Below are 26,860 nucleotides of genomic sequence, written 5' to 3' on the forward strand. Positions count from 1 at the left end.
TATTCTACTGGTGGACCTCACCACAGCCTTGGGAGTTCTCTCCAGGGCTTTCCCTGAGTCACTGGATCTGGGGCAAAGTAGCAGGCGTGTATCTCCATCTTGCCTCTTAAACCTGTCCGCCTGTCAGACAGCTGGAAAAATCCATCTTTGTGTCCTGCTGTAGAGTATTCTGGACTTAAGCATGATTACAGACTTGAATCTTCCTCCTCTAACCACACAAAACTTACATCAGTTTTTGAACGAATTAAGCTATTTTTGATTTGAGGGCACATTCATGAAAACCAGGGGATCATGACAGGGGGAATTTCAAAGAAGTTTTTTTTTTTTTTTTTTTTTTTTTTTTTACGCTGAAATTGGGTTGTTGATTTCGTCCCACAGAGCATGAGACATTCTAATCATAAGGGGACAGTGGTGAACGTGCCGACACGGCTGCCGCCCCCCTTGGGACTGAAGCTCAATTTAAAAGCAAGCCAAGCTAAATAAATGTTTATCCAGTATAAACTCTTCCTAGAATCCAAACAGATGTCAGTGGAAGCTGCCTGTATGGACCATGGATTACTTTGCGCTAAATGCCATGCTTTTTTTCTTCTTTTAAATATAATGTTTATTTCCATTTTTTTTCCCCATTTTGATTATTTTTGAGGTCGTCTAATGCTCATCTGATGCTCAAATTTTAAAAAAATATCCATTATCATACTGTACATTCAAATGTGATGCCTAAATTCATTTGTACTGTAGCATTTAGGGTTGGTTTGGATTGCTTAGTGTTTTATTTAGATAAATGAAACATGGAAGACATTGTTATAAATGGATTATGTAAAAATTGTGAGAAATGTGTCGGTCATAGCCCTTAATTTAGTTTTTTAGAGAAACAAAACTGATAGACCAGTCAAGATGATGTTAACAAGATGTAGAAGTAACGGATAGTTAAAAAGTATTGACAATGAAGACAATGACCTATGACCTAATAAACACCCATGCTTCTTCCAGGATTCTCCTTGGACATTTACAGCTTAAGAGATAAAAGGAAAAGCCTGTAGGTCGTACATCTTTCATACTTCATGGCTCAGACCTGCGAATATCGTGATTATATAACTGGAATTGAAGAGTGAAACTTGGCTTCCCGCTCTTACGTACAAACTCTCTGTCTGCCTCTCATAAAAGGAGATTCTCACCATCCCAGATTTATGATGTGCTCCATGAGCTAGTTTTAACCAGTACAGCTTGACCCAAAGACTGAACTCTTCATGCAGGTAGTAAATGGCATCAAATATTGGCAAAAACTGTTTGATATTTGGACCTGCAGGGCCCTGATTATTTGTGAATATATGAGCTTAGAGTATTTCTGGGCTTGTAAATCTGTTTGTAACAGTTTGTGCAAGCTAACAATACCCAAAAGAACTCTCGGTGGCTGAACAATTTGAAAAGTTTGGCAGAATGTTTTACAACAATCACTTCATAGATTTAGGTGCTTTTTTTATGATTTTCAAAAAGTATGAGAAAGAGAAATAAAAAACAAATTCTTTTTCGGCTGCCTTCGATGGTTTAGACTAGAATACAGAACTTGCATACAGAGTGCTGATGGTTTTATGATGGCTATTAAACAGTCCACAAGGCAGAAAAGCAGGTCCCGGCCATGTTCCAATTAGGAATGCAAAGGAGACGGTCTAGACACAACATCCAGGAGAAGAGAGAAAACCTTCACAAACGCATCCCCTGAGCTGCATCGTCTTACTATGCTATGCGAATTTCTGAGGTGTTGGAATGTGTGAAGCTCACAAAGTTCTACGCTGGCCCTTGAGCTTCATTTATTAGATATTTTGGACAATGCAGGGTTTGCCAAAGCACTTAAGTATGTCATATTTCCTAAAAGATAAATTAAAAAAAGCGCATTGGATCACTGATACATAATTTATCTTCATTCATATTAATTGATCTATTGGACTTTTCCAATATTGGATCTTTAAAAAAATCATATTATTAATATATTCTAATTATTTTTCATACTTTATTTACTAATATTAAAGGCACAATGTGTATTTTTTCACCGCTAGGGGTCGCCAACCTCTGCAAACAAAGCTCTAACCTCTAACAATAACAAAGACGTTGATTGATGACGCAGTGAATGAGCGGAGGGAAATATAGTACTTGTCATCATGCCGTTGGATCTAACAATGTTTGTGGATGAGAGAAAGCATTTATGTTTTTTAATTGTATAAAGCAGGGCGCGATTGCTAATGAGAAAATATCATATATCAATATCTGATATCAGCACCACAGGCGTGTCCCGGGGGATATAGAGGAATGAGGATATTTCATTCTACCGAACTACCTGCTTGTGCTGAATTACTACTCACACAGGTCAGTTTATTTGACAAATTCAAATTATAAGGTAATGCAGCGCTGTTTTACTCACAGTAGTCTACACTATCATATTAAACTGTTATTGAATATTATAATGTTATTCTATGTGTTAGTTTGTTGGCTGTATGAGACTAGCAGTAAGCTAGATCTACATTAGAATATCATACTGATGATCATACTGATGATATACTAACATTTCATCATGTTGAGCTATATAACATTGTGTAAGAGCTGTGAAGTTGAAGTTTGTGGCGAAGCTCTCAGCATCTTGAAAACGCTACGCTGATACTGATCCTCAATTTATTTCTCCTTTTGTCCCAAAGTCTGCTTGCCATGGTCCATAATGTTTGAAGAAACAACAGCATGCTGCAAGATGTTGCGCAGTTGTCAAGGTCTGTTGCCATGGTTACTATGTCAGTACAAGCGGAAACCAAGGATACTGCAAATATTACATCATTGACAGGCGACAAGACGGGGGCTAGTAAAATGGTATATTTCTCTGATTTTACAAATTCTTTGAAGAAAGTACACAATTGAACGAAATATATGATACTGTGCAAGTGTTTTTTTTTTTTTGATATTTTAATACAAAAACCCTACATATAGTGCCTTTAAATACATTTTTGACATGCCTTCCCTCTTAACCCCCCCGTCCCCCGTGTTTGGGAGAGTTTTTCCACTTTTTTTTTTCTTATTGGGGAGGAAAAATATTGGAGATACTGGGGAAAGGTTTAGCCTGAGTTCAGCAAGTATTACAATTTGGACACTGGTTTGGGTTATAGGAATTGTTTCATCAAAAGAAAATGTACAACATAACTAAGCCTAATTTAATTTTGCTTTTCAGCCTCATTTAACACATTGTCACGTTGAAAATCTATTCCACAGAATTCAGCAGAGCCTAGAAGCTTTTCTGCCACAGAGCCTTTTGTCTGGATGAAAGAGAATGGCTGGAGAATACATAACAGTGTGATATGCCATTAGAAGAATCCTGGTAAGGATATAGACATGTCTCTCACCATTGTGTTCATGCAAACCTTCACAGCTTGCTGGGTAACTGTTAAAGAGTTTCACTGGGGCCCATTTGTGGAATAAACCGTGGAGCAGGGCCTCTGATCTCATTTATTTGTGGTGGACCCCTAGAGGGAGAGAGAGCTGTCACTCAAAATATGCTGGTCTGCAGAGACTTGCGTATCACCATAGGAAGCTGGTGCTGATTATCGGAAATGGAGACTGATCTCATGTTTGGCCTGAGCAGACATGTACTCTAGACGGCAAAGCAACAGACAGTTAAGACATGAATGGAATATTAAAGCTTGTCTATTTATCTACCCTTATATGTTCAGGCTAGATGCGTTCAATCACCTGACGTAAGTTTAAATGTATGACCTGTTGTACCAATAACCTCTGACAGGAGGATCAAAAACTGTGCTGCCGTTTTCCACTCTTTGAACGTGCCTATATCGCGGATAGTCATTTGGGTGCGTCAGGGTGTAAGAGCCATGACTCACCATCTCCAGTGCCTCTCCACAGGAATGTTCCTCTACCTCTGTGTGAGGCTGAATTCACATCTGGATATGGAGCTCAATTCCTTGATTCTCAGCACTGGAACCCTTTTCTGTGTGACAAATCAGCTGTTAAAGCCTGGCAAACCAACCTCTCACTGGTTTTCCTCTTTTATCGGTTTCAAAGACCTCAAGAAATGGAGTGATAATGTGCTACAGCCATGATTAAGTGGATATTTGTGTTTTTTTTCTCATCACAGTCACACATGGAAGCCTCCTATGTGCCTGACTCAATATGTTTTGCAGAGAGGGGCCAGAAGAACAAACCGAAGAGCTTATGAAAACGCCAATGTGAGAGTGAGTAAACGAAGACAGAATTTTAGGGTGAACTATCTCTTTTATGGTTAAGTTGAAATGCATGTGAAAGGAGCAAGTTGTACACGTGAGCAGCTCAGCTCTATATTCCTCAGGTTGCCCACATTCTCCACAGAGAAACCAGTGTTGGGTCTTGAAGACAAGGGTCCGTGAGAGTCTTCTGTCAGGTTCATGTGTGAGTTCCACTACCAATTTGAAAAAGTAGCATCTGGGTTTGGTTAGTTCCAATTAACTAAAATCAGACAGTCCCCGCAGAGGGGAGGGAACAATTCCTGGTGAAATTCTCTTGTGAACTTGTGTTATTGTTTTGTGAAGGATCCCGAACACACTCTGAGGGAAGTTATGGGGATCTATTTCATCTCTGAGAAGAGGAATAAAGCCTCAGTACGGCCACAGTGCAGAATAAACTCTAAACTGTGTCTTGCTCCATGGGTTTATTCTTGGATCTGAGGCTGCCGATGGAAGGAACGTTGTGTAATTCATGGGCAAAACCTAGCTTTTATTTCATCTAAATTAAATCAGTCATCTCAAGTAAAATCAAGTTTGTCTGGAGAGATTAAATGTTTGGCTGGGGTTTTCAGGTTAAAGTTCCTCTGTGAGATCTTTGACAAATGAAGCCCCTGATAACAGAATGACTTTTAGTTACCCCATTTGCTATCAGAAATGTGATCTTATCATCATGAAACAATGTCTGGCTACATTACTTGCATAAACAAACATGACCTCATTGAAGGTTTTTAGATGTGATTTGAAGTGACGCTCTAAAAAAAATGCTGGGTTGTTTCGATATCTTTAAATGAAACCAATACATACAGTTACCCATTACTGAAGCCTCAAAATTGAGACACAAGCCAAGTAAGCAGCCAGAGGCAAGTGTTATAAACCAACTGAACCTTGAACCAGTGAACCACTTTTATGAAACTATTTTAAGAGCCCAAGGGCAAGGGCAGGAATGCATACACACAGTAAGTAAAACAAAAAAATGATACAATGCAGTCGGTCAATCACCTTTGAAAAATGAAATTAATGCCCCTGCCACTGTTCATCCATTTCCTCTGCTGTCTCAGTGGTTATGCAATGGGGTCCAAAAGTCTCAGACCACATAAAATGTTTCAAAACCTATTTAAACCTTGAAATAAATATTTGAAAGCTAAAATTGAACATTTAGAAACATGACAAAATGAATGAGAAGTTTGGATAATTGTATGAGCAAATTCAGTTAGTTAAAAAGCTAATTTTAGTTAAGTTATGTTTAAGGGTTATAGGTTAGATATGTCCCTCTGTAGCTAATGAATGCACAATTATATTTGAATTGCAGTGTTTTTAAGCATCAAATCTGCAGAATTTAGAAAAGTCTAAATCTAAATGAACCACCACAGGCCACGCTTTTCTGCTTCACAGGAGAAATCAGATTTATTTTAATGACTGATCCAATGACATCACCTCTCTTTTCCTAACAAAGAAATATTCCCCAAACCTGATTTATGTTGCCTGTCACAGAGTTTGAACAAGGGAATCAGACTGTGAAACTGGAGACTAAAAATAATGAAATACTTATTAGTCTGTAGTGCAGTAATGGATGGATGATGCCTTGAGTCTACGTTTTCTTTCTTCAGAGGAAACAAAAACATTAAGTTTAATCATTCAGAAACTAACGTTTCAGAAGAATTTACTCTGAAGAACTGATCTCACATAACCCATGATATTTGGTGCTTCTTTCACATTGCATTACTGAAACAAAATTGAATTACACATACCAATTTCGGACTTTTACAAGATTGGAAACGGTGTAAATTGCCCAAGCGGAAAGAAACATAAAAATAAATTGGTAACAATGTGAGAGAAACAGAAAATAATATATTATAACAATAAAAACGATTTCCCCAGGGTCTAAGATGTAAAATGGTTGAAATAAAATAGGAATTCGGCAGACTTCGTCTAGCATTCTCTCATTGTTAGCTCATAGAGTGCAATGTCGGTCTGGAAGTCATTAGCTAAATGTTCCATTTTAATGACAGATATATGAATGCTTTGTGTTATCTGTGACGTAAGAAGGATCAGAGGCTTTGCTGTACATTTTGACTGAAACTGGAGTTACTTAAGTGTGTTTGATAACTTTGAATAGATAAAGTGTAATGGTTTAAGGCATTGTTTATTTGGGAATATTGAACCATTATACTGTTAATATTTATTTTAAATGATACATCAATACAGAAACCATGAGATATGTTTTTTAGTATTTGCAGTATGTTATGTCCATCAGTTTAATGCTTTCTTTATTCCACTCATCGGTTTAAAAGTACACAGTTTCCCAGACAGTGTTTATGTTTCTAACAATACCATCATTTATTATCTGTACAAGTTGGTCAAAGGCAACAAAAAACAATGTTTATTGATGGAAATGATTGATGATTCTCTTGAAGATTTCTTTGAACATGGAAACATGTTAATTAGTTCCCCATTGGAACAGTCAAGTGGTCTGAATGTCCTTTCTGTCCAATGTATGATTGTTAGGTATGAAGTCTCTCCCAGGGTCATCAGGATTTGATTATTAAACAGAAATGTATTTGAAAAGACATGCCCTTTCGTCTACATCAAAGTGATAGTTCTATAATTCATTTAAAGAGGCCATTATAAAATTATTTGAATGTTGCCTTTTAAGTTGCCTTTTAAGAGCAAAACTGACTTATACACATAAAAAGGTAATCTCATGATCAGATGATGCATGTGGTTTGGCAGGCGTCCTTGTTCTGTGTGCATTATGTAATTAATGTGGAACCTTTCTCAAGACTCACATCTTGGCAAAACAGCATTAGAAACAGTTTGACAAATCTGGAACTGTAATTTAGATTCCATGGACACTAGGAAGGAAGAATTATTATTCATCTCACTCTAATCACAAACTTTAAAGAGGGCAGAACTCATGGGGATAGTTTCTTATTTCGAAATAAAAAGGATACATTGTTATTTCCAGCATATAGTAGTGAAATGTATAATGATGTCATTCTTTTAGGCCCCTGCTGAGGCCAGATTTTACCAGAACACTATTTTTTTTTCTCACCTAGGGCATATTGTAAACTTATCTGCTGTATGTCCACCTCATGTGCTTTTGTAAAATGTTCCCACTCAGAAGAGGTCAAATTAAAGTCATACATCTTAAAAGGTAAATGCCACGTTGTAATGTGCTGTCAGCTCATATATCCATCTATCTGTCTGTCTGTCTTTTAATATTGAGCTAGAGTTACAGAATGTATATATAAGTATACACACACACTACTGTCCGAAATGTTTGGAGTCCAAAACATTCTTTAAAAAAAAGGATAAATTAATACTTTTCAACAAGGATGCGTTATAGTAAAGAAATTTATAATGTTACAAAAGATTTACAGATTTTATGTGGTTTTTTTTACTCTTTATATGTAAAAAATTGTATCACGGTTTCCACAAAAATACAAAGCAGCACAAATGTGTTCAACATTGATGATAATAAGAAATGTTTCTTGAGCAGCAAATTAGGATCATGTGACACTGAACACTGGAGTAATAATGCTGAAAATTCATCTTTGCCACGACATAAATAAATTACAATTTATATTCACATAAAAAAAATATTCTTAGCCTTCTCACATACCAATGCACACAATTTTAGGTCTTCACCCCAACCCCAACAGCCGCAGGCACGATTCACAACTGCATTAGCTAATGAAAACTGTCATGACGTGCTGTCACAGCAACAACCCAAACCTCTCCAGCCCAGTGCAACCCGCCTCCAGCCAGCCCAAACCCTCCCCTTTGAAACCAAATATGCGAGCCCCTCATGATAAAATTCAAGAGAGATCAGTTATGAGGAGGGGAGCCCGTGAGTTCGTTATCATCTGGATTTATCACGCATCAGCTTTGGAACATAGAGACATTCAGTAACACCTCATGATTGACTGCATTTCTCTGTGAACCGTGTAACACGGTTCGTGCGCGAATTTTAAACTTTGCGCTTGGGGACCCGTGGCATCTCCAGGTGTTTACGCAATGAATTTTTGATCATATCGTGGGTTTACCATTGTGGAACTGACAGAGGATTAGGACGGATAGTTATTTTCGTCTTGTGCATAGAACTTAAACTTTTTTTTCTTTTTTTTTTTGGTTAGTTTAGACAGTTTTTTACAAAAATTTTACATTCTTCTTTGGTTCCGGTAAGTCTGTCAATTCTATTATTACTGCTTTACGGGAAGTTTATGGGGGTTCTTAAAAGTATGTGCTCTTTTTTGCTCTCATATATATATTTGCTCTCATATATATATATATATAGAGAGAGAGAGAGAGAGAGAGAGAGAGAGAGAGAGACGCTCGTTTCAGTTGCAGTAGCATTTGCTACTGGTACAAAAAATCTTTTCGTAAGATTAATGTATTTTGTACATTGTCTCTGTCCCCTAAAGAAATAAAATAAAGAAAATAAAGTTGTGCGGCTTGAAATTTACTGGATATTTGGGTATATGTCTAATAATGTGCTTTTAATTCTAGGTGAGGTATCCCGATTTTCAGCCGAGTAGAACCACTGTGGGGCAGGTCATTTAATTAACGTGAACAATATTCGGTAAGGATTGTGATCCTAGAAGAATGATTCTCCGAAGATGTCTCCGAATTTTGGCCCTTTTGCTTCTGTTCACCTTTGTAAAATCTCAAGGTAATTCTGTGGGATTTTTCTATATTCTGTCTGAATATTATCTTTTAATGTAATGAATTTGTGTATTGTTAGACCCCAATATATATCTTTAAATCTTTGCATTGTTGTTGTTGCATTGTCTTTTTTTACACTCTAAAAAATGCTGGGTTGTTTTAACCCAATTTTGGGTAAAATATGGACAAACCCAGCCATTGGGTAAAAAATGTCATTTAAAAATGTAACCCAATGGCTGGGTTTGTCCATATTTTACCCAAAATTGGGTTAAAATAACCCAGCATTTTTTAGAGTGTACTTTCATGTTAGTGTAACAATTATTTCATTATTATCTACACAACAAATGGCCAAGGATGTCCTCTGTAAGATTTAAAATGATGGCGTGTCTGGATCAAGGTGTTGACCGATAACTTGTCTATGAACTTTTGGACATATTAGGTTCAAATTTACCAACAAGAGGGGATTTGTTTGTTTATTCCCTTGTAACCAGTCATCATTTCAATTCTTACACCATGTTTAAACACCTTTTTGCATCATTTTAATGTTATGTCCATAGACCCTGTTATGTTTAACAGTAATAGCAAAACATGTACCCCTTTTTAGATGAGCAACTTGAAGATGAGACAGTTTTTGACTTGTTTGAAACCAGTGGGATCACACGCAAGACTATTGGTGTGAAGCTTTTCAAGGGTCTGGACAGCGATGCTCCAGCATACCGCTTCATCCGTTTCGACCAGCTCCCTTCTGTCAGCTCCTCATCGCTACAAAAACTTCTTTTGCAAATACAAAACAATGAAGGCTTTATTCTGACAGCCACTCTGCGCCAGGACCGCACATCCCGTGGCACCATTCTTGCACTGGAAGGCCCTGGCGAGCGCAGGCAGTTTGAGGTCGTTTCGGATGGCCGAACCAACACTCTAGATTTGGTGTACTGGTGGGCTGATGGCTCACGCAACGTAATCTCTTTTGAGGATGTAGACCTCTCGGATTCACAATGGAAGAACGTAACACTCTATGTGCATGGAGAGATGGCAACGTTGTACATTGGTTGTGGACTCATTGATAGCTTCATTCTCGATGAACCTTTCTATGAACATCTGAGCGCCACAGGTGGCCACATGTTTGTGGCCAAAGGGTCCACCCGAGAAAGCCATTTTAGGGTATGTTTGATGTCACATTATTGAGAAATGTAAAGTGCATGCAAGTAGAATACATATAGGACATAATCTACAGGAGAACAAGAATATTTAACTAATACATTTTTGCTTATTGTAATGCAATTTAGTCAGATTTAGTAGTTGCAGAGCAAGCCAAGCAAGTGGCTGGAAAGTGAGTAATAAATTACAGCTGATCCTCCTGTGTTCTGTAAATCCAACCCAACTTCCCAGTCCTGGGAGATATATGTGAACGGTTGGAAATTGGCAAAGCAAGCCTGACAGCAGCTGTTGTTTCTTTCAGGGTTTGCTGCAGAATGTACGTTTTATCTTTGACACCCCACTTGAGGACATTCTGGAGAGCAGGGGATGTGATCTTGGAAACCCAGGTAGGAGGGGCTTGTGAGTCTTAACATTTTTTAACACTTTTAGCCAGCCAAAAAAGATTTGTGGGATCAAGATGAAGTTCCTGTTTAATGGGAACTGCTGTACTGAATACATAACTCACAGACAGGATGGGATTTGCTCAGTAATGATGTCTGTTTTTGATGGAATATTTTGTTTTAATTTTTGTTTCAGCCGAATGGTGGCTTTGGAAAGAATGGGTTCTAGGCTTTTGACATCCGTCGCTCAGGGGAAGGTTTTGGGCTCCAGACAGTTAGCTTTATAAATAAACATACTTGGAGGGGTTAACGTCTGTGAAGACCTGCATGTGCACACTCAAACTAACTAGGACCAACCAGCCTGATTGAAGGAATTATTAGCTTGGAATTGCCATAATATGCATGCATTACACGCTTGTTTTTGTCAAAATCGGCCATCAATCAATTGGGTCTGACTTTATGTATCAGAGCACATCAACTTTTTTTTTTTTTAAATGTACTAGTATTGCATATATCTCACCTTTAGCTTGTATTTAAATGAATTTGCCTCGTTAGAAGCATGGGACCATGTGTTGGGTCAGATAGATGGGTCAGTAGGTCATAAGACCATGAAAGAAGAACAGTTAAAGTTCACACTGTCACACAGACACAAACACACAAAAAGAAAGATGGAGAGAGAGAGAGAGAGAGAGAGAGAGAGAGAGAAACACACTTTTAGCCACTTGAGGATTAAATGGGTTCTACAGATACAGAAAAACAGTCCTGGCTTCAAGGCAAGGCAAGGCAAGTTTATTTATATAGCATACCATACACAATGGTTATTCAAAGTGCTTTACATAAATTTTTTTTTAAAATAATCACAACAGTTACAATTAAAATGCATAAAATAATTAAATATTAAATAAATAAATAAAAAATGCATAAGAAATAAAAATAATAAGCAGAGAATACAAATGACTAAACTCGGGGCATCCCTATCTAAATGGAAGAGTCTGAGTCCTTTTGTGATTTTACACTAGTAGCAACACGGCTTTAGTGTCTCTTCACTCCTAAGGGAGTGTGTAAACGACTTTGACGACTTCAACGTCTCTTCACCGCTAATGAAGAGCGACTTATACACCTTTGACGGCTTCAGCTTTTTTCACCCCTTCAATGGAGTGCAACTCTTATACACTTATACACCTGCTTTACACAAGTGTATAATTACACCATCCATGACTTAGAGGCCTGGTGTCTCTTCACTCCCGTCTTAGTGCAAAGCCACCACTCTCCAATGCTCTAAAGCTTTCCCACCAGGGCATCCCTAGTTTTCGGTTTGTGATTAGAAGCAACACCTAGTGTCTCTTCACCCCTAAAAGAGTGCAAAAACTTATAAACCTGCTTTATAAGAGTGTATATTCACATAAGGAAGTTCTGGAGAATTTTTAACAAATACACAGTCTGATCATCTACACTCACCTAAAGGATTATTAGAACACCTGTTCAATTTCGCATTAATGCAATTATCTAATCAACCAATCGCATGGCAGTTGCTTCAATCTATTTAGGAGTGTGGTCCTGGTCAAGACAATCTCCTGAGCTCCAAAGTGAAGTCAGAATGGGAAAGAAAGGTGATTTAAGCAATTTTGAGCGTGGCATGGTTGTTGGTGCCAGACGGGCCGGTCTGAGTATTTCACAATCTGCTCAGTTACTGAGATTTTCACACACAACCATTTCTATGGTTTACAAAGAATGGTGTAAAAAGGGAAAAACATCCAGTATGCGGCAGTCCTGTGGGCGAAAATGCCTTGTTGATGCTAGAGGTCAGAGGAGAATGGGCCGACTGATTTAAGCTAGAAGAGCAACTTTGACTGAAATAAACACTCGTTACAACCGAGGTATGCAGCAAAGCATTTGTGAAGCCACAACATGCACCACCTTGAGATGGATGGGCTACAACAGCAGAAGACCCCACCGGGTACCACTCATCTCCACTAAAAATAGGAAAAAGAGGCTACAATTTGCAAGAGTTCTCGATTTCTGTTGAGACATTCAGATGGTAGAGTCAGAATTGGCGTAAACAGAATGAGAACATGGATCCATCATGCCTTGTTACCACTGTGTAGGCTGGTGGTGATGGTGTAATGGTGTAGGGGATGTTTTCTTGGCACACTTTTAGTGCCAATTGGGCATCGTTTAAATGTCACAGCCTACCTGAGCATTGTTTCTGACCATGTTCATCCCTTTATGGCCACCATGTACCCATCCTCTGATGGCTACTTCCAGCAGGATAATGCACCATGTTACAAAGCTTGAACCATTTCAAATTGGTTTCTTGAAGATGGCAATGAGTTCACTGTCCTAAAATGGCCCCCACAGTCACCAGATCTCAACCCAATAGAGCATCTTTGGGATGTGGTGGAATGGGAGCTTTGTGCCCTGGATGTGCATCCCACAAATCTCCATCAACTGCAAGATGCTATCCTATCAATATGGGCCAACATCTCTAAAGAACGCTTTCAGCACCTTGTTGAATCAATGCCACGTAGAATTAAGGCAGTTCTGAAGGCAAAAGGGGGTCAAACACAGTATTAGTGTGGTGTTCCTAATAATCCTTGAGTGTATGTGTCATATATGTAAAAAATTATGCAGCTATCTTTAATTCTGCTGTATTAATCTTCATTTCTTTGTTATCTGGCAATATCAAAGGGATCAACTGAAGATATTTACAAGCGTGTGATCTAGAAAGTAAGTTCTGTTTCATGTTAGACCTTTTTTTAAAAATAATAGTTTATTGGGGTAACGCACACTGCTGCCCCACCCATACTTTAATATTGTATAAAAATAACTTCAAAAATTGTGCTTCTATAAATGGCAATCTAGAATTGCTGAGATAGGTCTGTGTGCCTAGAAATAGTTTGCTTGCGGTTACATGTGTGTAACATCACAGGAGCCCATGAAATGGTTTAATTTGGCTTCCTATTACAATCTGCAAGCGCCTGAGTGTCGTGTATAAAGAGGCTTTATTGCAAACAGGTTTAGTCGTCACGCTGTGAGATACCAAATGTCTGCATTCTCTGTCCTTGTACTTGCCTTAAAAGTGAAGTGTGAAAATTTTCAACATTATAATACTAAGACAAGTATAAGTAAGCCATGATTACTTTGGAAAGTGTAAACACTGTGGCTCTGTGGCTCAATCAAAACATAGCTGTGTTTGTTTGAGCATTTTCAACCAACCCGAAACAACAACCAGTTTTGTGATTTAAGGGTAGAGCTACCAGTTTGGAAGTTTTGGCTGACCAAAAACAAATGCAATTTTCTTTCAGTGTATAAAAAGTTTAGAGTTTGTATGAAGTCTCTTGTACTCTCCAAGACTGCATTTATGTGACCAAAAATACAGTAAAAAGACTAATGTTTTGAAATATGATCAATTATTATTTAACAATTTAAAATAACTGTTTTATTTTTAATGTAATTTACCTGTGATATTAAAGCAGCCATTACTCCAGTTTTCAGTGTCAAACGATGCCTCAGGAATCAATCTAATATTCGGATTTAGTGCTCAAGAAATTTTGTTTTTTTGTCAATGTTTTTTTTGTCAATTTACTGTCAGAAAAAACAAAAACAAATCTTAACCAAAACCTTTGAATGGTATAGTGTAACTACAATATGTAATATACAACATTACCTTCTTCGCACAGCTGTCTTTTGTAAAGAGAAGATAAACCACTGAAAAATTATTTGAGAATGTATAATGACATAAAATACCGATTTGTCAGACTTTGAATATAGTGCAATGTGATATTAGTGTTTTTAATGTGTGTATGAACAGCATGTGGTCTCTATCTAATAGTTGTCCCATGTCTTTTGAACCAGCACATCAGAATTTATGTTAATCTAATTAGCATTTCTTCTGTCTTTTCCCAGTGGAGGCGAATGTAGTCAGTGAGAGCACAGAGGAGGTGGAGGTTCCATCTTCAATTGCCTCCAACGTGATTGGCCAGAATGCAGATGTTCCAGCAACCAGCTCTTCAGAAATGATGTGTGAACGTTCCTGTGAAGAACTGGCCAACCTCTTCCAGGAGCTCAAGGGTCTCAGAGTTGTCGTTAGCAACCTCATAGATGGTCTGCAGAAAGTGGTGAGACAGAACCGAGTGCAAATCTTATGCTACACCTTATCAGGCCCAAAAAATTAGGCACCTATAACTGCTGTCATTTAGAAAAGAGAAGTTTCAGTAACACTTTACTTGAAGGGGTGTGCATAAGACTGACATGAGACCTTCATAACCTTGAAATGACATATGCCTTGAATATGAAGTAGGGTTTATGCATGTTTATGACAACCGCCATTAAGTGTCTTTCGCTCAATAATTACATTTTGAATGCAAATATGACATTGTTTGAGATGTATTTGTTATGACACCTTGACATAAACCAATACATCATAACCTGTCAGTGTCTTTGTCATGACAACTTGACTTACTGTTAGTTAAACTGTCATGTGGTTGGTTTTGACATTGGCTGTCATGAGGCCATTATAACTGTGTCATGAATATTTTTCGTGACCTCAACTACAGTGGTACTAATTGAATTTTTTTTTTTGAAAGTTATAATGGCTTCATGACAGCCAATGTCAAAACCATCCACCTGACAGTTTAATGTAATGTTAGCCCATAAAGCTAGGTGGTTTCTTAAGTTTGATAATTAATCTGTCATGTTTATGTCAGGTTGTGTTTTCTTACTAATGTCAAGTTGTCAAGACAAATACACTGAGATGTCATAACAAAGACATCTCAAACAATGTCATATTTGCATTAAAAATGTCATAAATGACACATTGACAGTTGTCATAAACATACATAAAACCTCCTTCATATTCATAACATATGCCATGTCATGATTATATGAAGGTTTCATGTTAGTCTTATGCACACCCCTTCAAGTAAAGTGTTTCCGAATTTTCCCTTGCCTCTATGATCTAACATGCTGATATAGCATATCATATTGTTGATGTTAACTGATTTAGTCAGACGTTTATAAAAACCTGAGCTCACTGCAGCGAGGGCAGTTATGTTTGTGGGCACATGAATGCAATAGTTGGAGCATAACTTGGTATACTCGCATAACTGTGGGAGGAATGTGAGCTCTGTAAATCACTGTGTGTTAGTCGGTTTCTATTGGAAAACATCTCAAATTTTCAATGCATTAAAATGTATAGTTATAGTGACTGCTTTTTGTGTTTGAATGTGTGAAAAGCCTGAATTACGTCTCATTGCAGTATGGAGATGGACAGTTGTGTGATTCAGTTCATTTCAAACAGATTTTTTTTTTATTAGACAGAAGAAAACACAGCAATGAAGGAAGCACTGAGTAAGATGCAGAATCCCTCGGAGCAGAGTATGTGTTGGCAAGATGGCCGTATGTTTGAGGACAAAGAGGACTGGATTGTGGATAGTTGCACTAAATGTACCTGCCAAGAAGGAAAAGTTGTTTGTCGTCAGATCACATGTCCTCCTGTGGCATGTGCCAATCCATCCTTCATCGATGGCGAATGCTGTCCAGTGTGCCTTCGTAAGTGCACACACAAACACAAGACATACAGTACAACCAGTACTACTAACAATGATTAAATGAAAATAATTTCAACTAAAATAAAATAATATAAACATATATAAATAATATGTTTTCATATTATTTTTCAAAAAAATTCATCTTTGCCATCACATGAATAAAGTCCAGAAAAAGTAATCAAATAGAAACAATTGTAATAAATTGTAATAATAATTCACAATATTACTGTTTTACTGTATTTGTGCTCAAATAAATATAGTCTTGGTGTGCATAAGAGACTTCTGACCACAAACATTTAAATGGTAGTTTTTATAGACTCATAAATCATTTGTAACCGGTCCTATTTTACTCGCTCGAACCAGGGTCTCTGGCGTGGGAGGCGCTAAAGACGTGCCTCTTGAGGCTAGGGGAGTGAGGTTTACAAACACTGCTCTTACTGGCCTACGTCCGTTACACATAAAACATGTAGATTGCATTTTTACATTTTCTTATGATTGTATAAATCTTTATCTAGCAATGGACAGTGAGGACGGCTGGTCTCCGTGGTCAGAGTGGACTCAGTGCACAGTCACGTGTGGGAGCGGCACTCAACAGAGGGGGCGCTCTTGTGATGACACAAGCAATACATGTTCTGGACCCTCGATTCAGACACGCAAGTGCAGTTTGGGAAAATGTGACCGCAGAGGTACGAATTAAAGCACTGTGTATGTGTGATAGCTTGTACTGGGTCATTGTACCACGCTAATAGTAACATTGTTTTGAACTCGCAGTTCGTCAGGATGGTGGCTGGAGCTTATGGTCTCCCTGGTCGTCCTGCTCAGTGACATGTGGGGAGGGACTGATCACACGTATCCGTCACTGCAATGCTCCTGTTCCACAAAGAGGTGGCAAAGACTGTGAAGGTGACGGGCGAGAGACACAGAGCTGCCACGCAGACCCCTGTCCAAGTGAGTAAACAAATAGAGTTCACATATTTAATGAACCATCATTAAATTACATGTCAAATGTGTTAGCAGCATTTCAAAAATGTAACGCTGTTAAACAACCCTACAAAATTTAAAGCTCAACCCCCAAATTGAGATCATATAGAAACCATCTCATCCACCCTGCTGTTCAGATCTTAACTGGAAAACATAGAGAGGATGATGTCAGTCTTTCCATGGCTTATATTATCATTAGAGCAGGGACGCTACACAGATTAGGACAATTTGTTCATCAGTGGATTATGGAAAAGATGCTTATGACATGACCAATGAATGAGATTCACCTCAGAGACACAGCAGATGCCTGGGAACACCCTGAGATCAGAGCTATTGAATGCATAGGAGCTGGATCTGGGCTAACTTTTATTTTCAGTGAACAGCAGTAACAGAGGAGGGAGAGCTATTATGCATTGTCCCTGCTTGTTCTGGGCATTTATGTGTTATTTCCACATTAGCAGGGAATGGGACACAGATTATGTTATTTTGGAGGTGTTACATAACATAACATGGGGTCCAAAATAAAATCCAAGTGAATTCATATGTAAAATTGTATTTATTTATTAGTTTCATTACATCACATCCAATATCAGTACTTTGAAGTCTGCACTACAATATCTTAAAATTACATGAGCTGATCAATGGCACAATAAAACTAAATAACAGCCAGTTTAATACAAAACAAAACTGAATAACAAGCAGATGGACTTTTGTCACATTAAAAACAGCCTGCTTTACAATATGCAATAACATAAACATTTACTATGCAATGCAAATTGTAAACAACTGCCGTTGACCAAAGTGGTTTCCTGAAAAAAAATGATATCCTGTTCACTCTAATCAGATTTAAAAGCCAAACTAAAAATATAAGACTTCAAACTACACTTAAAAGCATCCACATATGGGGAAGATTCAATGTGCATTGGTCCATAAGTGTGTAGCGGCCACAGAGAAGACCCTATCAAACTTTGATTTTAATCTAGTTTTAGGAACATGAAAAATCATCTGACTGGAAGATCTCATATTTCTTGTACTTTGATATGATAAAATATTTTGGAGCAGTACCATGCAATGATTTAAAAACCATCTACAGAACCTCAAACTCAATTCAGAATTTTACAGGCAACCAGTGTAAAGAAACCATTTGAGGTCACAAAACAGATGCTATAGATGTCACTGAATGACTACAGACAGATTTTTGAATCAAACTTTTGGGTTGGGATATCTGCGAGCCTGTAAATGTAAAAACAAAGAGGAGGATGCGAAAAAAAGAGCAGAGTTTTTGATATAAGCGCTCGTGTTTGCTTATATGAGCTGTCGCTGTAATACTTTGGCTCTGACACATCACTGTCCTTCCACTGACTACCTTTCGCAACTACTTCGGGTATGTTCAATCTTTTAAGTCATTCCCATGATCGCAAAAATGTGTCGAATGTTGCTCTAGAGTGACGTAAAAGTCGCATGAATTCGCGTTGCAATCTAACCTGTATTGGATTTAGGACCACATATGGAAGTGGCACAAATGAAGATATGGTTTGTGTATAACTGTCATGAGAAAAAAAGTGAGCAAAGTGAGCAAACAAAAATTGGGCCACATTTACCTGCAGTATGAATGTAGCCTTATAGATGGAAATGTCACTCCATGTTGGGCCTGTTTCTCCATTTAGTTGATGGTGGCTGGGGTCCATGGTCTCCCTGGGCATTGTGTTCTGCTACATGTGGAGGGGGTCTGAAGAGTCGTGTTAGAGAGTGTAACAGCCCCGAACAGCAGCATGGGGGAAGGAAGTGTCTTGGAGACTCCATTGAAAATGAAGTATGCAACCGACAGGAGTGTCCAATTGGTAAGAAAAACAAATGTTGGAAAATATTGCCTTTAAAGTGCCTGTACTTTTCAGACTCCTAAAATCGCTTTCCTTAGCATTAGAGACAGACATGAAGTACAGTAACTGTGTTGATTTCACAGATGGCTGTCTTTCGAACCCTTGCTTCTCTGGGGTTGAGTGTAGCACAGCTTCTGATGGGTCTTGGGAGTGTGGGCCCTGCCCAAATGGCTACCGTGGCAATGGAACGTCTTGTGAAGATGTCAATGAGGTAAACAAAGCCAACTTACACCTGGTATTAAGATGCGTTTTGGAAGATCGGATCACAAGTAAACGAGGGAGACACACACCCCTTTACACCTGGTATTTTAACCCATCTGTCCACTTTCAACCACTTCTGTCCTGATTTCTTTGAGGGGAGGGTCTATGGTAAATTTTATAGGGTTTTTCAGATATTTCGATTTAATGGACAAAATAAGCTCACACAATTTTTAAATGAATGCCAGGAATAGTGAAAGAACATTGAGTACCGGTTTGAGTACCAGCAACATGTGAGAAGAATTACTGGAAACTGTAGAAACATTACACATATTTTACATGGAGGAAGGAACCAAAGCCATACCTAGAGACCAGAACATCACAGAGACTAGGGGCTCAGTATTTTTAACATGAAAAATGCCTACCAATTTTCTAGCAACCAAGAAGCTAAATTTTGGTTGAATTTTGCAGGGGGTAAAAAAAATCAATATATGAAGTTCAGGTAACATAGAAGTTCCTTTCAAACCAAAAAGGTTTCTGTTGGTCAATGTGACAACAGCCAACTTAAGTGATGTGAAATGATATGTCCAAAGCAATGCATTAAAAATCACTCACAACAGTTTAGCAATGCCGTGGAGCATAGCAATGAGTTTTGCACGGGCAAGAACCTGTAGTGTGTTAGTATAATCTGACAATACTGATCCTTCTCTCTCTCTCTCTTTTCACTTCCTTTGCGTTCTGTGGTGCGCAGTGTGATATGGTTTCAGATCTATGTCATAAGGTGGGTGGCCAACAGCAATGTGTGAATACAGACCCTGGATTCCACTGCCTCCCCTGCCCCCTACGTTACAAAGGGACTCAGCCCTACGGCATGGGAGTGGAGTCAGCTAAAATCAACAAACAGGTCAGCCATAGACATCACCTCACATACCATTTACCAGGTGGCTAATTTATGTCCATCCTCATAGCCGATACCCCGTCTCTGGATAATATCACAATCATTAAGTCTTCAGTATGTCTTCCACCCTCATAAATAGGTGTGTGAACCCTACAACCCCTGTAAGGACAACAGCCACAGTTGCCACAAGTATTCTGAATGCATCTTCCTTAGCCACGTTAACAACCCGATGTATAAATGTGAGTGCCGTATTGGTTATGCTGGAGACGGAATCATCTGTGGAGAGGACTTTGATCTGGATGGATGGCCCAACCAGGATCTTGCGTGTGGAGCAAATGCCACCTACCATTGCAAAAAGGTACTAAATAACTAAAAAATGATTTACCAGTGGCTTGTCCTCCATTTTGGACCAGACGTCAATTAAAGCAAATATTTGTATAATACATTGAAGACTTATGAAGAATGCTTATAATAAAGCAGATTCAATGTTTTTTGTTTAATTTAATGCAAGCCAGACCCTAAGGTTTAGTTGTTGACTGCTATGAAATCGCTTCTAAGGAATATAAAATGGAAAGAAATATCGTTTCACCTTAATAAATCCCACAGGACAATGGCATCAAGTCAGGCAGGGGGCCAGTGACCATGAACTAGACTAGAGGAATGGTTTGATTTGGCCCAGTGTTTACTGTCTATTGTGCCTTTTGGAATCGAATATTTTATATCCCTTAAATGTCTTTGTGGTGAAATGTTTTGCCAAAGGGAGTGAGAGCAAAAGTAATAATTACATCATTCTTCTCCTGTGATGGATAATTGCTTGATTATGTCATGATACACCGTAGAGAAAAACCAGGACCAGAATCTGCAAGACATCATAGATCTGAAGCCTGGGAAGCAAAGGGAGCCAAGCGAGAAAGCAATAAAGGATAAAATATGTCCACACATAACAAATAAAGGAAAATATTGGTAATCCACAGAATAAAAAATTGAGACCTCATAGCGGAAGAAGCTTGAAATTCTTAGTACTGTATGTGGGTGATTGATGTGGCTTATTTGATATGAGTAACTATTAGTGTCAGATGGTTTCGGGTGTAAGACCTGTTCACATCGCACACATTCAGTAAGCGAAGCAGTAGTGTGACAGCTAAGACTCAAAAGTAACTTAAATGAATACTGGTTAATATTATCATTATACATATATATTATTTATAATAAGCTAATATATATATATATATATATATATATATATATACACACACCATTCAAAATTTTGGGTTCGGTTAGATTTTTGATAAGTCTCTTATGCTCATTTGGCGATGTGTCAGAGTTTAGCAGTCTTTTCTTGAATTGAGTCATTATGTTCTTCCAGATCAATATCCATTACTTTTGCTTTCACTGATATGTTTCTGCAATTAACTTTAAGCTTTATTCTCTGCAGGACAACTGCCCGACTCTACCCAACTCTGGTCAGGAGGACTTTGACAATGATGGGCAAGGAGATGCTTGTGATAAAGATGATGATAACGATGAAATTGTAGATGAAAGGGTGAGGCGGATTTAGTACTTGTGATGCTTATGAACTTCTCATATCTGGACTATTCATATTGACACATGTAGGCCTATATGATATACTTCTTCTAGGACAACTGCCCCCTGATGTATAATCCCAGGCAGTATGATTACGATAAGGATGACGTTGGAGACCGTTGTGATAACTGCCCGTATGAACACAACCCAGCTCAGACCGACACTGACAACAATGGGGAAGGAGATGCCTGTTCTATTGATATGGATGGAGATGGTACAAAAAGCTTTGATCTGCCTTTTATAGACTCTTTTCAGATTGCCACAAATGTGTGAATCACATATCCTTTTCTTATTTCTGCACATAGAGATTCTAAACGAGCGAGACAACTGCCCTCTCATTTACAACACAGACCAGAAAGACACAGATATCGATGGTGTCGGAGACCAGTGTGACAACTGCCCCTTAGTCCACAACCCACAACAGGTCTGGAGAAAAAAATGGAGACTGACTGCTTTCAAAAATCTTTATTCATTTTATAAAATAATGTTACAATTTTGTGTTTGCAGACGGATGTAGATAATGATCTAATTGGAGACCAGTGTGATAACAATCAAGACATAGATGAAGATGGCCATCAGAATAACATGGATAACTGCCCCTACATAGCCAATGCTAACCAAGCCGACCACGACGGAGATGGGAAAGGAGATGCTTGTGATTTTGACGACGATAACGATGGCATTCCTGATGACCGTGATAACTGCAGACTAGTTCCCAACAAGGACCAACTGGACTCTGATGGTAAAACACTATTGAACATGCTACATTAAAATAGACACACCTTATTTTGAACCACTGAAATACTGATCAATTATTTATCAGCATGATAAATGAACACCATGTCAGTTATTGGCCAATAAAAAGTATTGTTTTTTTAATCTCTAACCATTTCACTCCTGAGTAAGGAATGTATGGAAATAATGTGTCTAATTATTGATATATGGCTTTGGCTCTGAAGCATCATGTGAACATTTGTTCTGCAGATTATCAGAGAATGGAGATAACCGATAAACAACATCCAGAATTTTCCTCCGGGCTTCTTGCACCTGTTTGTCTCAAAACACAATCCTGCATTAAATTTTCGTGTCATGCGAGCGTCTGTTGTTTTGGACGTTGTTCATATTTCCTATGAGGGTCGTCCAAGAATCTGTCCCATAAAAAGAAAATCAAAGACAAGCCATGAAAAGCAGGGAGATAAGAAATGCGTAAATTTCTCGCTGGCATCAGACATGCCGAAGAGTTGCAGTAGTCCGCGTCTCTTTGTGTTTTATGAGGTATTTTAGACACACATACACGCAGCTTGACGTTAAGCCTAAATGGTATAATGGTGGAATAAGTTCTCTGTTGTCAAGCCATGCTTACTGCTTGGGTTTTCTTTTATAAAGTGGATTTGAACTTTAAGTGGGGTGAAATTTGCCTTGGCATTCCAAACGGTGTTCATTTCAGCGGCTCTCTGAACTCCAAGTGCTAGCTTGAAGCTGTCACGGTCTACGGGGAGATTGGAGATCTTTGAGGTTTTGTTGGCTTACAGAGACAATCCAAAAGCTTTGGGAAAAGCCATTGTTCAAGTTTTCCAAAAGGAAAAGTACCTCTTGGCTAGGATTGCACTGTGATGCCAGTAGTTTGCAGATCAAATGATTGAATGTTTTGAAGCTTAGATTTGAATTTTCTAGGTCAGTGGCTTTTAATGAAGTGCTTATATTGATATTCTTAGCACAAGGAGTTTATATGGCCTCAAATGGTCTCATAAGCTCATAATGATTTGTTTGTAATTAATTATTTGGGTCACACTTTAGATTAGGGTCCAATTCTCATTACCTATTAATTACCTATTAACTATTACTTTTGCCACAATAAACTCCAATTAATTGGAGTTTAGAATTAGGGATGTAGAATGCAGAATAAGGCATTAATGCTTTATAAGTATTAATGAACAGTCAATATTCATGCTATTAAGTAACCGGTTAATGAAAATTGGACCCTAAACTAAAGTGTCACCATTATTTGTCTGTTTTAACCTACTTTAAATCCCCATGTGCAGGGCAAGCATTTCAGTTTAGTGGTTCTTATATTCTCTCCCAGGTGATGGTCGTGGTGACACCTGCGAGAATGACTTTGATAACGACAATGTCCCGGATATCTTCGACGCGTGCCCGGAAAACAGCGCCATCAGTATCACAGACTTCCGGAAGTTTCAAATGGTTCACCTCGACCCCAAGGGAACCACGCAGATTGATCCCAACTGGGTGGTCAGAAACCAGGGCAAAGAGCTTGTGCAGACTGCCAACTCCGACCCTGGCATTGCAGTGGGTAAGTGAGCTGTAATGCAAACATTTACATTCATAAAAAGGTCAAACGTTCCAATATTGATCTTGGATCCTGATCTTTCTGCACAATAACGGCAGGCTTTGATGAGTTCAGCGCTGTGGATTTCAGCGGGACCTTCTATGTGAATACAGACAGGGATGATGACTATGCGGGTTTTGTGTTTGGATACCAGTCTAGTCGACGTTTTTACGTGGTAATGTGGAAACAGATCACGCAGACGTATTGGGAAGAAAAGCCGTCAAAGGCGTTTGGCATCTCTGGTGTCTCTCTTAAGGTGGTCAACTCCACCACAGGCACTGGGGAAAATCTACGCAATGCATTATGGCACACAGGCAACACCAAGCAACAGGTGAACGCTCTCTACACTTTTATTAGACCTGACAGATTTCTCTTTTTGTGCCATTACTAACAATAAACTGTCCAATAAATCCCCATTTCAAAGTAGTGCTGTCGGTCTTGGTGCTTAAAATGATGAATGGCTTTACAATCCATTATTTAGGTGCGCACTCTGTGGCATGACCCGAAGAATATCGGTTGGAAAGACTATAATGCGTACCGCTGGCATCTCATCCACAGACCGAAGACTGGCTTCATTAGGTAGAGACTTACACTGTATCTTGTTTTAGTCAGCTGCACTCAAGTATTCCTACGCACATTATAATATAATATAATGTATACACTTATTTCAATCCAATTATCTACTGTATATAATGTATAAAAAATATATTTATAAGTTATTATTTTATAATGTTTATAAAATACATTTTCTCCAGGGTTGTTGTGTATGAAGGCAAGCAGATCATGGCAGACTCAGGTCCCATTTATGACAAGACGTTTGCAGGAGGAAGACTCGGGTTATTCGTTTTCTCCCAGGAGGCCGTCTTCTTCTCTGACCTCAAATATGAATGCAGAGGTGAACAAATATAACTTCTTTTACAGATGAAAAAAAAAACTTTCCAATATCCTGTGATCGTTCTTTACTCATCAGAATTTTCTTTCTTTTTGCAGATAATTGATTGTGACTGGAATACATATTCTGTCTCCTGTCATGGACTTTTTTTTTTGTCAAAGCAAAACCGGATCGATGTAATCGAGAAATTGAGACATACATGCAATCGAGGTTCCTTCAAGAGGTGAATATAACTTCCGCTGGACAAGTATGAAAGGAGACAAATATTTGGTCAGCATTGCTTTAGAATCCTCAGTTAATTGTTGCACAAATAATATTTGTAATGCTACAATGAGTCCTGCCATCTTGAATATAAACCCAAGGCTCTGAGTGTTTTAGGGTTTATAGTTTTTCATTTCATATCATTTATTCTTTTATATGTCTTTCTAGTCATTCTTATGGAGATTTTTGTGCTTTTTGTGTTTGTTGCAACCGTTTAGGGGAGATGTATTATATTCAGACATTTTCTATTATCTACTGTAACTTATTTGTCTTTTTTCCTGGTTATTACTTAACATTCCTTTTGTGTTGTATCCCTTGCTGACAAATTGTAAATACTTATTTATTTGTTTACATTGACAACTTTTTACAAATGAGGTTTAAAAAGATGTTTTGCATATGTTATCGAATTGCATTCATGTCAGTAAGGCTCCGTCATTTGCCATTACTGTATCTACATGAAGTGAATGTGACAAGAGGAACAGCAATGTAATATTCCTGAACATTTCAGAAGTATCGGGTGGTTTCACATTTCTTTTTATTAAACTACAGAGGCTGCGTGAAAATAACCATCGCTTAAAACGTGTCTTCAGTGACCCCAGCAGCAGAGACTTTCTTTGCTCTCATAATGGTGACAAACCAGGATTGTGATCTCAGTAACTCTCCAGTTAAATAATGATAAGCGCCATTCAGGAAATGCCAATGAGAGATTTGATATAAACGTTTTTCTTTTTTAAAATGAGCTGATAAGGGAATATGTTATGCCTCTCAAGTACATGCTTTAAATCAATTAACTTGTTTCATTTACCGTCGTTTCATTCACTGCGCAACAAGAAGCACTTCATCAGATGCTAGATTCAAGATTCGACTACAGGCTTGCTGCTAATCACGTGTTTATCGTGTTTGTATTAACTAACAAACAGTTGTTTTTAATATTTTCTCACTCATATGCATTTTCATGCAAATATTTGATGAAATCACATTTTGTCAATAAAATTATATACACAAACCATCATTATAGTCTAATAAATTCTGTTTTATACTACATGGAGTGCATACAAAATATTTAGGCCTTAAATTATGATTTATGTATTTGAATTGCACATAGCATCTCCATCCAATTGGATTACATAAAGAAAGTAGGGCTGTGAAACAATTAATCGCATCCAAAATAAAAGTTTGTGTTTACATAATATATGTGTGTGTACTGAGTATAATTATTTTATATACAAATACACACACATGCATGTATATATTTAAGAAATATTTGCATGTATATACTGTGTATTTATATTTATATATAATTGATATTATATTTAACTATATTTTTTTCTTAAATATGTACGTGTGTAATTATACACAGTACACACACATATATTATGTAAACACAAACTTTTATTTTGGATGCGATTAATCGCGATTAATCGTTTGACAGCCCTAAAAGAAAGTAATAAACATGATGCATTTTTGTCTGTCATACATAAATGAAATGGGTAAGATTTGCATAGTTTGCATATGCTCAAAGTTTGCAAAATAATCATATTTTTTAAATAAAAATATTCAAATTGCTTTGAATCAGCATAAATCAGTGAAAAAAACATTTATTCAGTTAAAAGGCATGAAAATTTGGTTAGCTTTGGTACAAGCAATATTCAATTATTATTTATGATATGAAGAGTTCAGATGCAAAAGCCTCTAAATGCCATTTGAAAATTTCTTCTTTAATTATGATTTTTATCAAACTTGTATATTTAAGTTCAGTAATTTCACTTAAATAACAATTAATAGGTAATTACCATTGCCATTTAAGTGAAATCACT

At 37.8% G+C, this 26,860-nt stretch overlaps 1 protein-coding gene across 5 annotated transcripts; it reads left to right on the plus strand.

Moving 5' to 3' along the window:
- The first annotated feature begins 2,709 nt into the window (after positions 1–2,709).
- thbs2b (thrombospondin 2b) lies at positions 2,710–26,052 on the plus strand. Of its 5 annotated transcripts, XM_089122228.1 has the most exons (23): positions 2,710–2,853; positions 3,250–3,355; positions 4,127–4,223; positions 4,337–4,416; positions 8,760–8,922; positions 9,520–10,076; positions 10,375–10,459; positions 14,360–14,571; positions 15,769–16,003; positions 16,518–16,688; positions 16,774–16,950; positions 18,651–18,824; positions 18,947–19,074; positions 19,813–19,965; positions 20,099–20,317; positions 21,395–21,502; positions 21,598–21,757; positions 21,849–21,967; positions 22,051–22,285; positions 23,627–23,854; positions 23,950–24,221; positions 24,372–24,469; positions 24,646–24,799. In XM_089122228.1, the coding sequence occupies exons 5-23, from the start codon at positions 8,856–8,858 to the stop codon at positions 24,797–24,799; spliced, it is 3,552 nt and encodes a 1,183-aa protein (XP_088978354.1). In that variant the 5' UTR covers positions 2,710–2,853; positions 3,250–3,355; positions 4,127–4,223; positions 4,337–4,416; positions 8,760–8,855. The 5 variants fall into 5 exon arrangements, with proteins under 5 accessions (XP_088978354.1, XP_088978352.1, XP_088978353.1 ...); XM_089122230.1 differs by lacking the exons at positions 2,710–2,853; positions 3,250–3,355 and adding an exon at positions 24,881–26,052 and having other exon boundaries at positions 3,904–4,223; positions 24,646–24,785; XM_089122226.1 differs by lacking the exons at positions 2,710–2,853; positions 3,250–3,355 and having other exon boundaries at positions 3,903–4,223.
- The last annotated feature ends 808 nt before the right edge of the window (positions 26,053–26,860 follow it).

Source organism: Pimephales promelas, chromosome 17 (assembly GCF_988280905.1).
Source record: "Pimephales promelas chromosome 17, fPimPro1.hap1.1, whole genome shotgun sequence".
Lineage (NCBI taxonomy): Eukaryota > Metazoa > Chordata > Actinopteri > Cypriniformes > Leuciscidae > Pimephales > Pimephales promelas.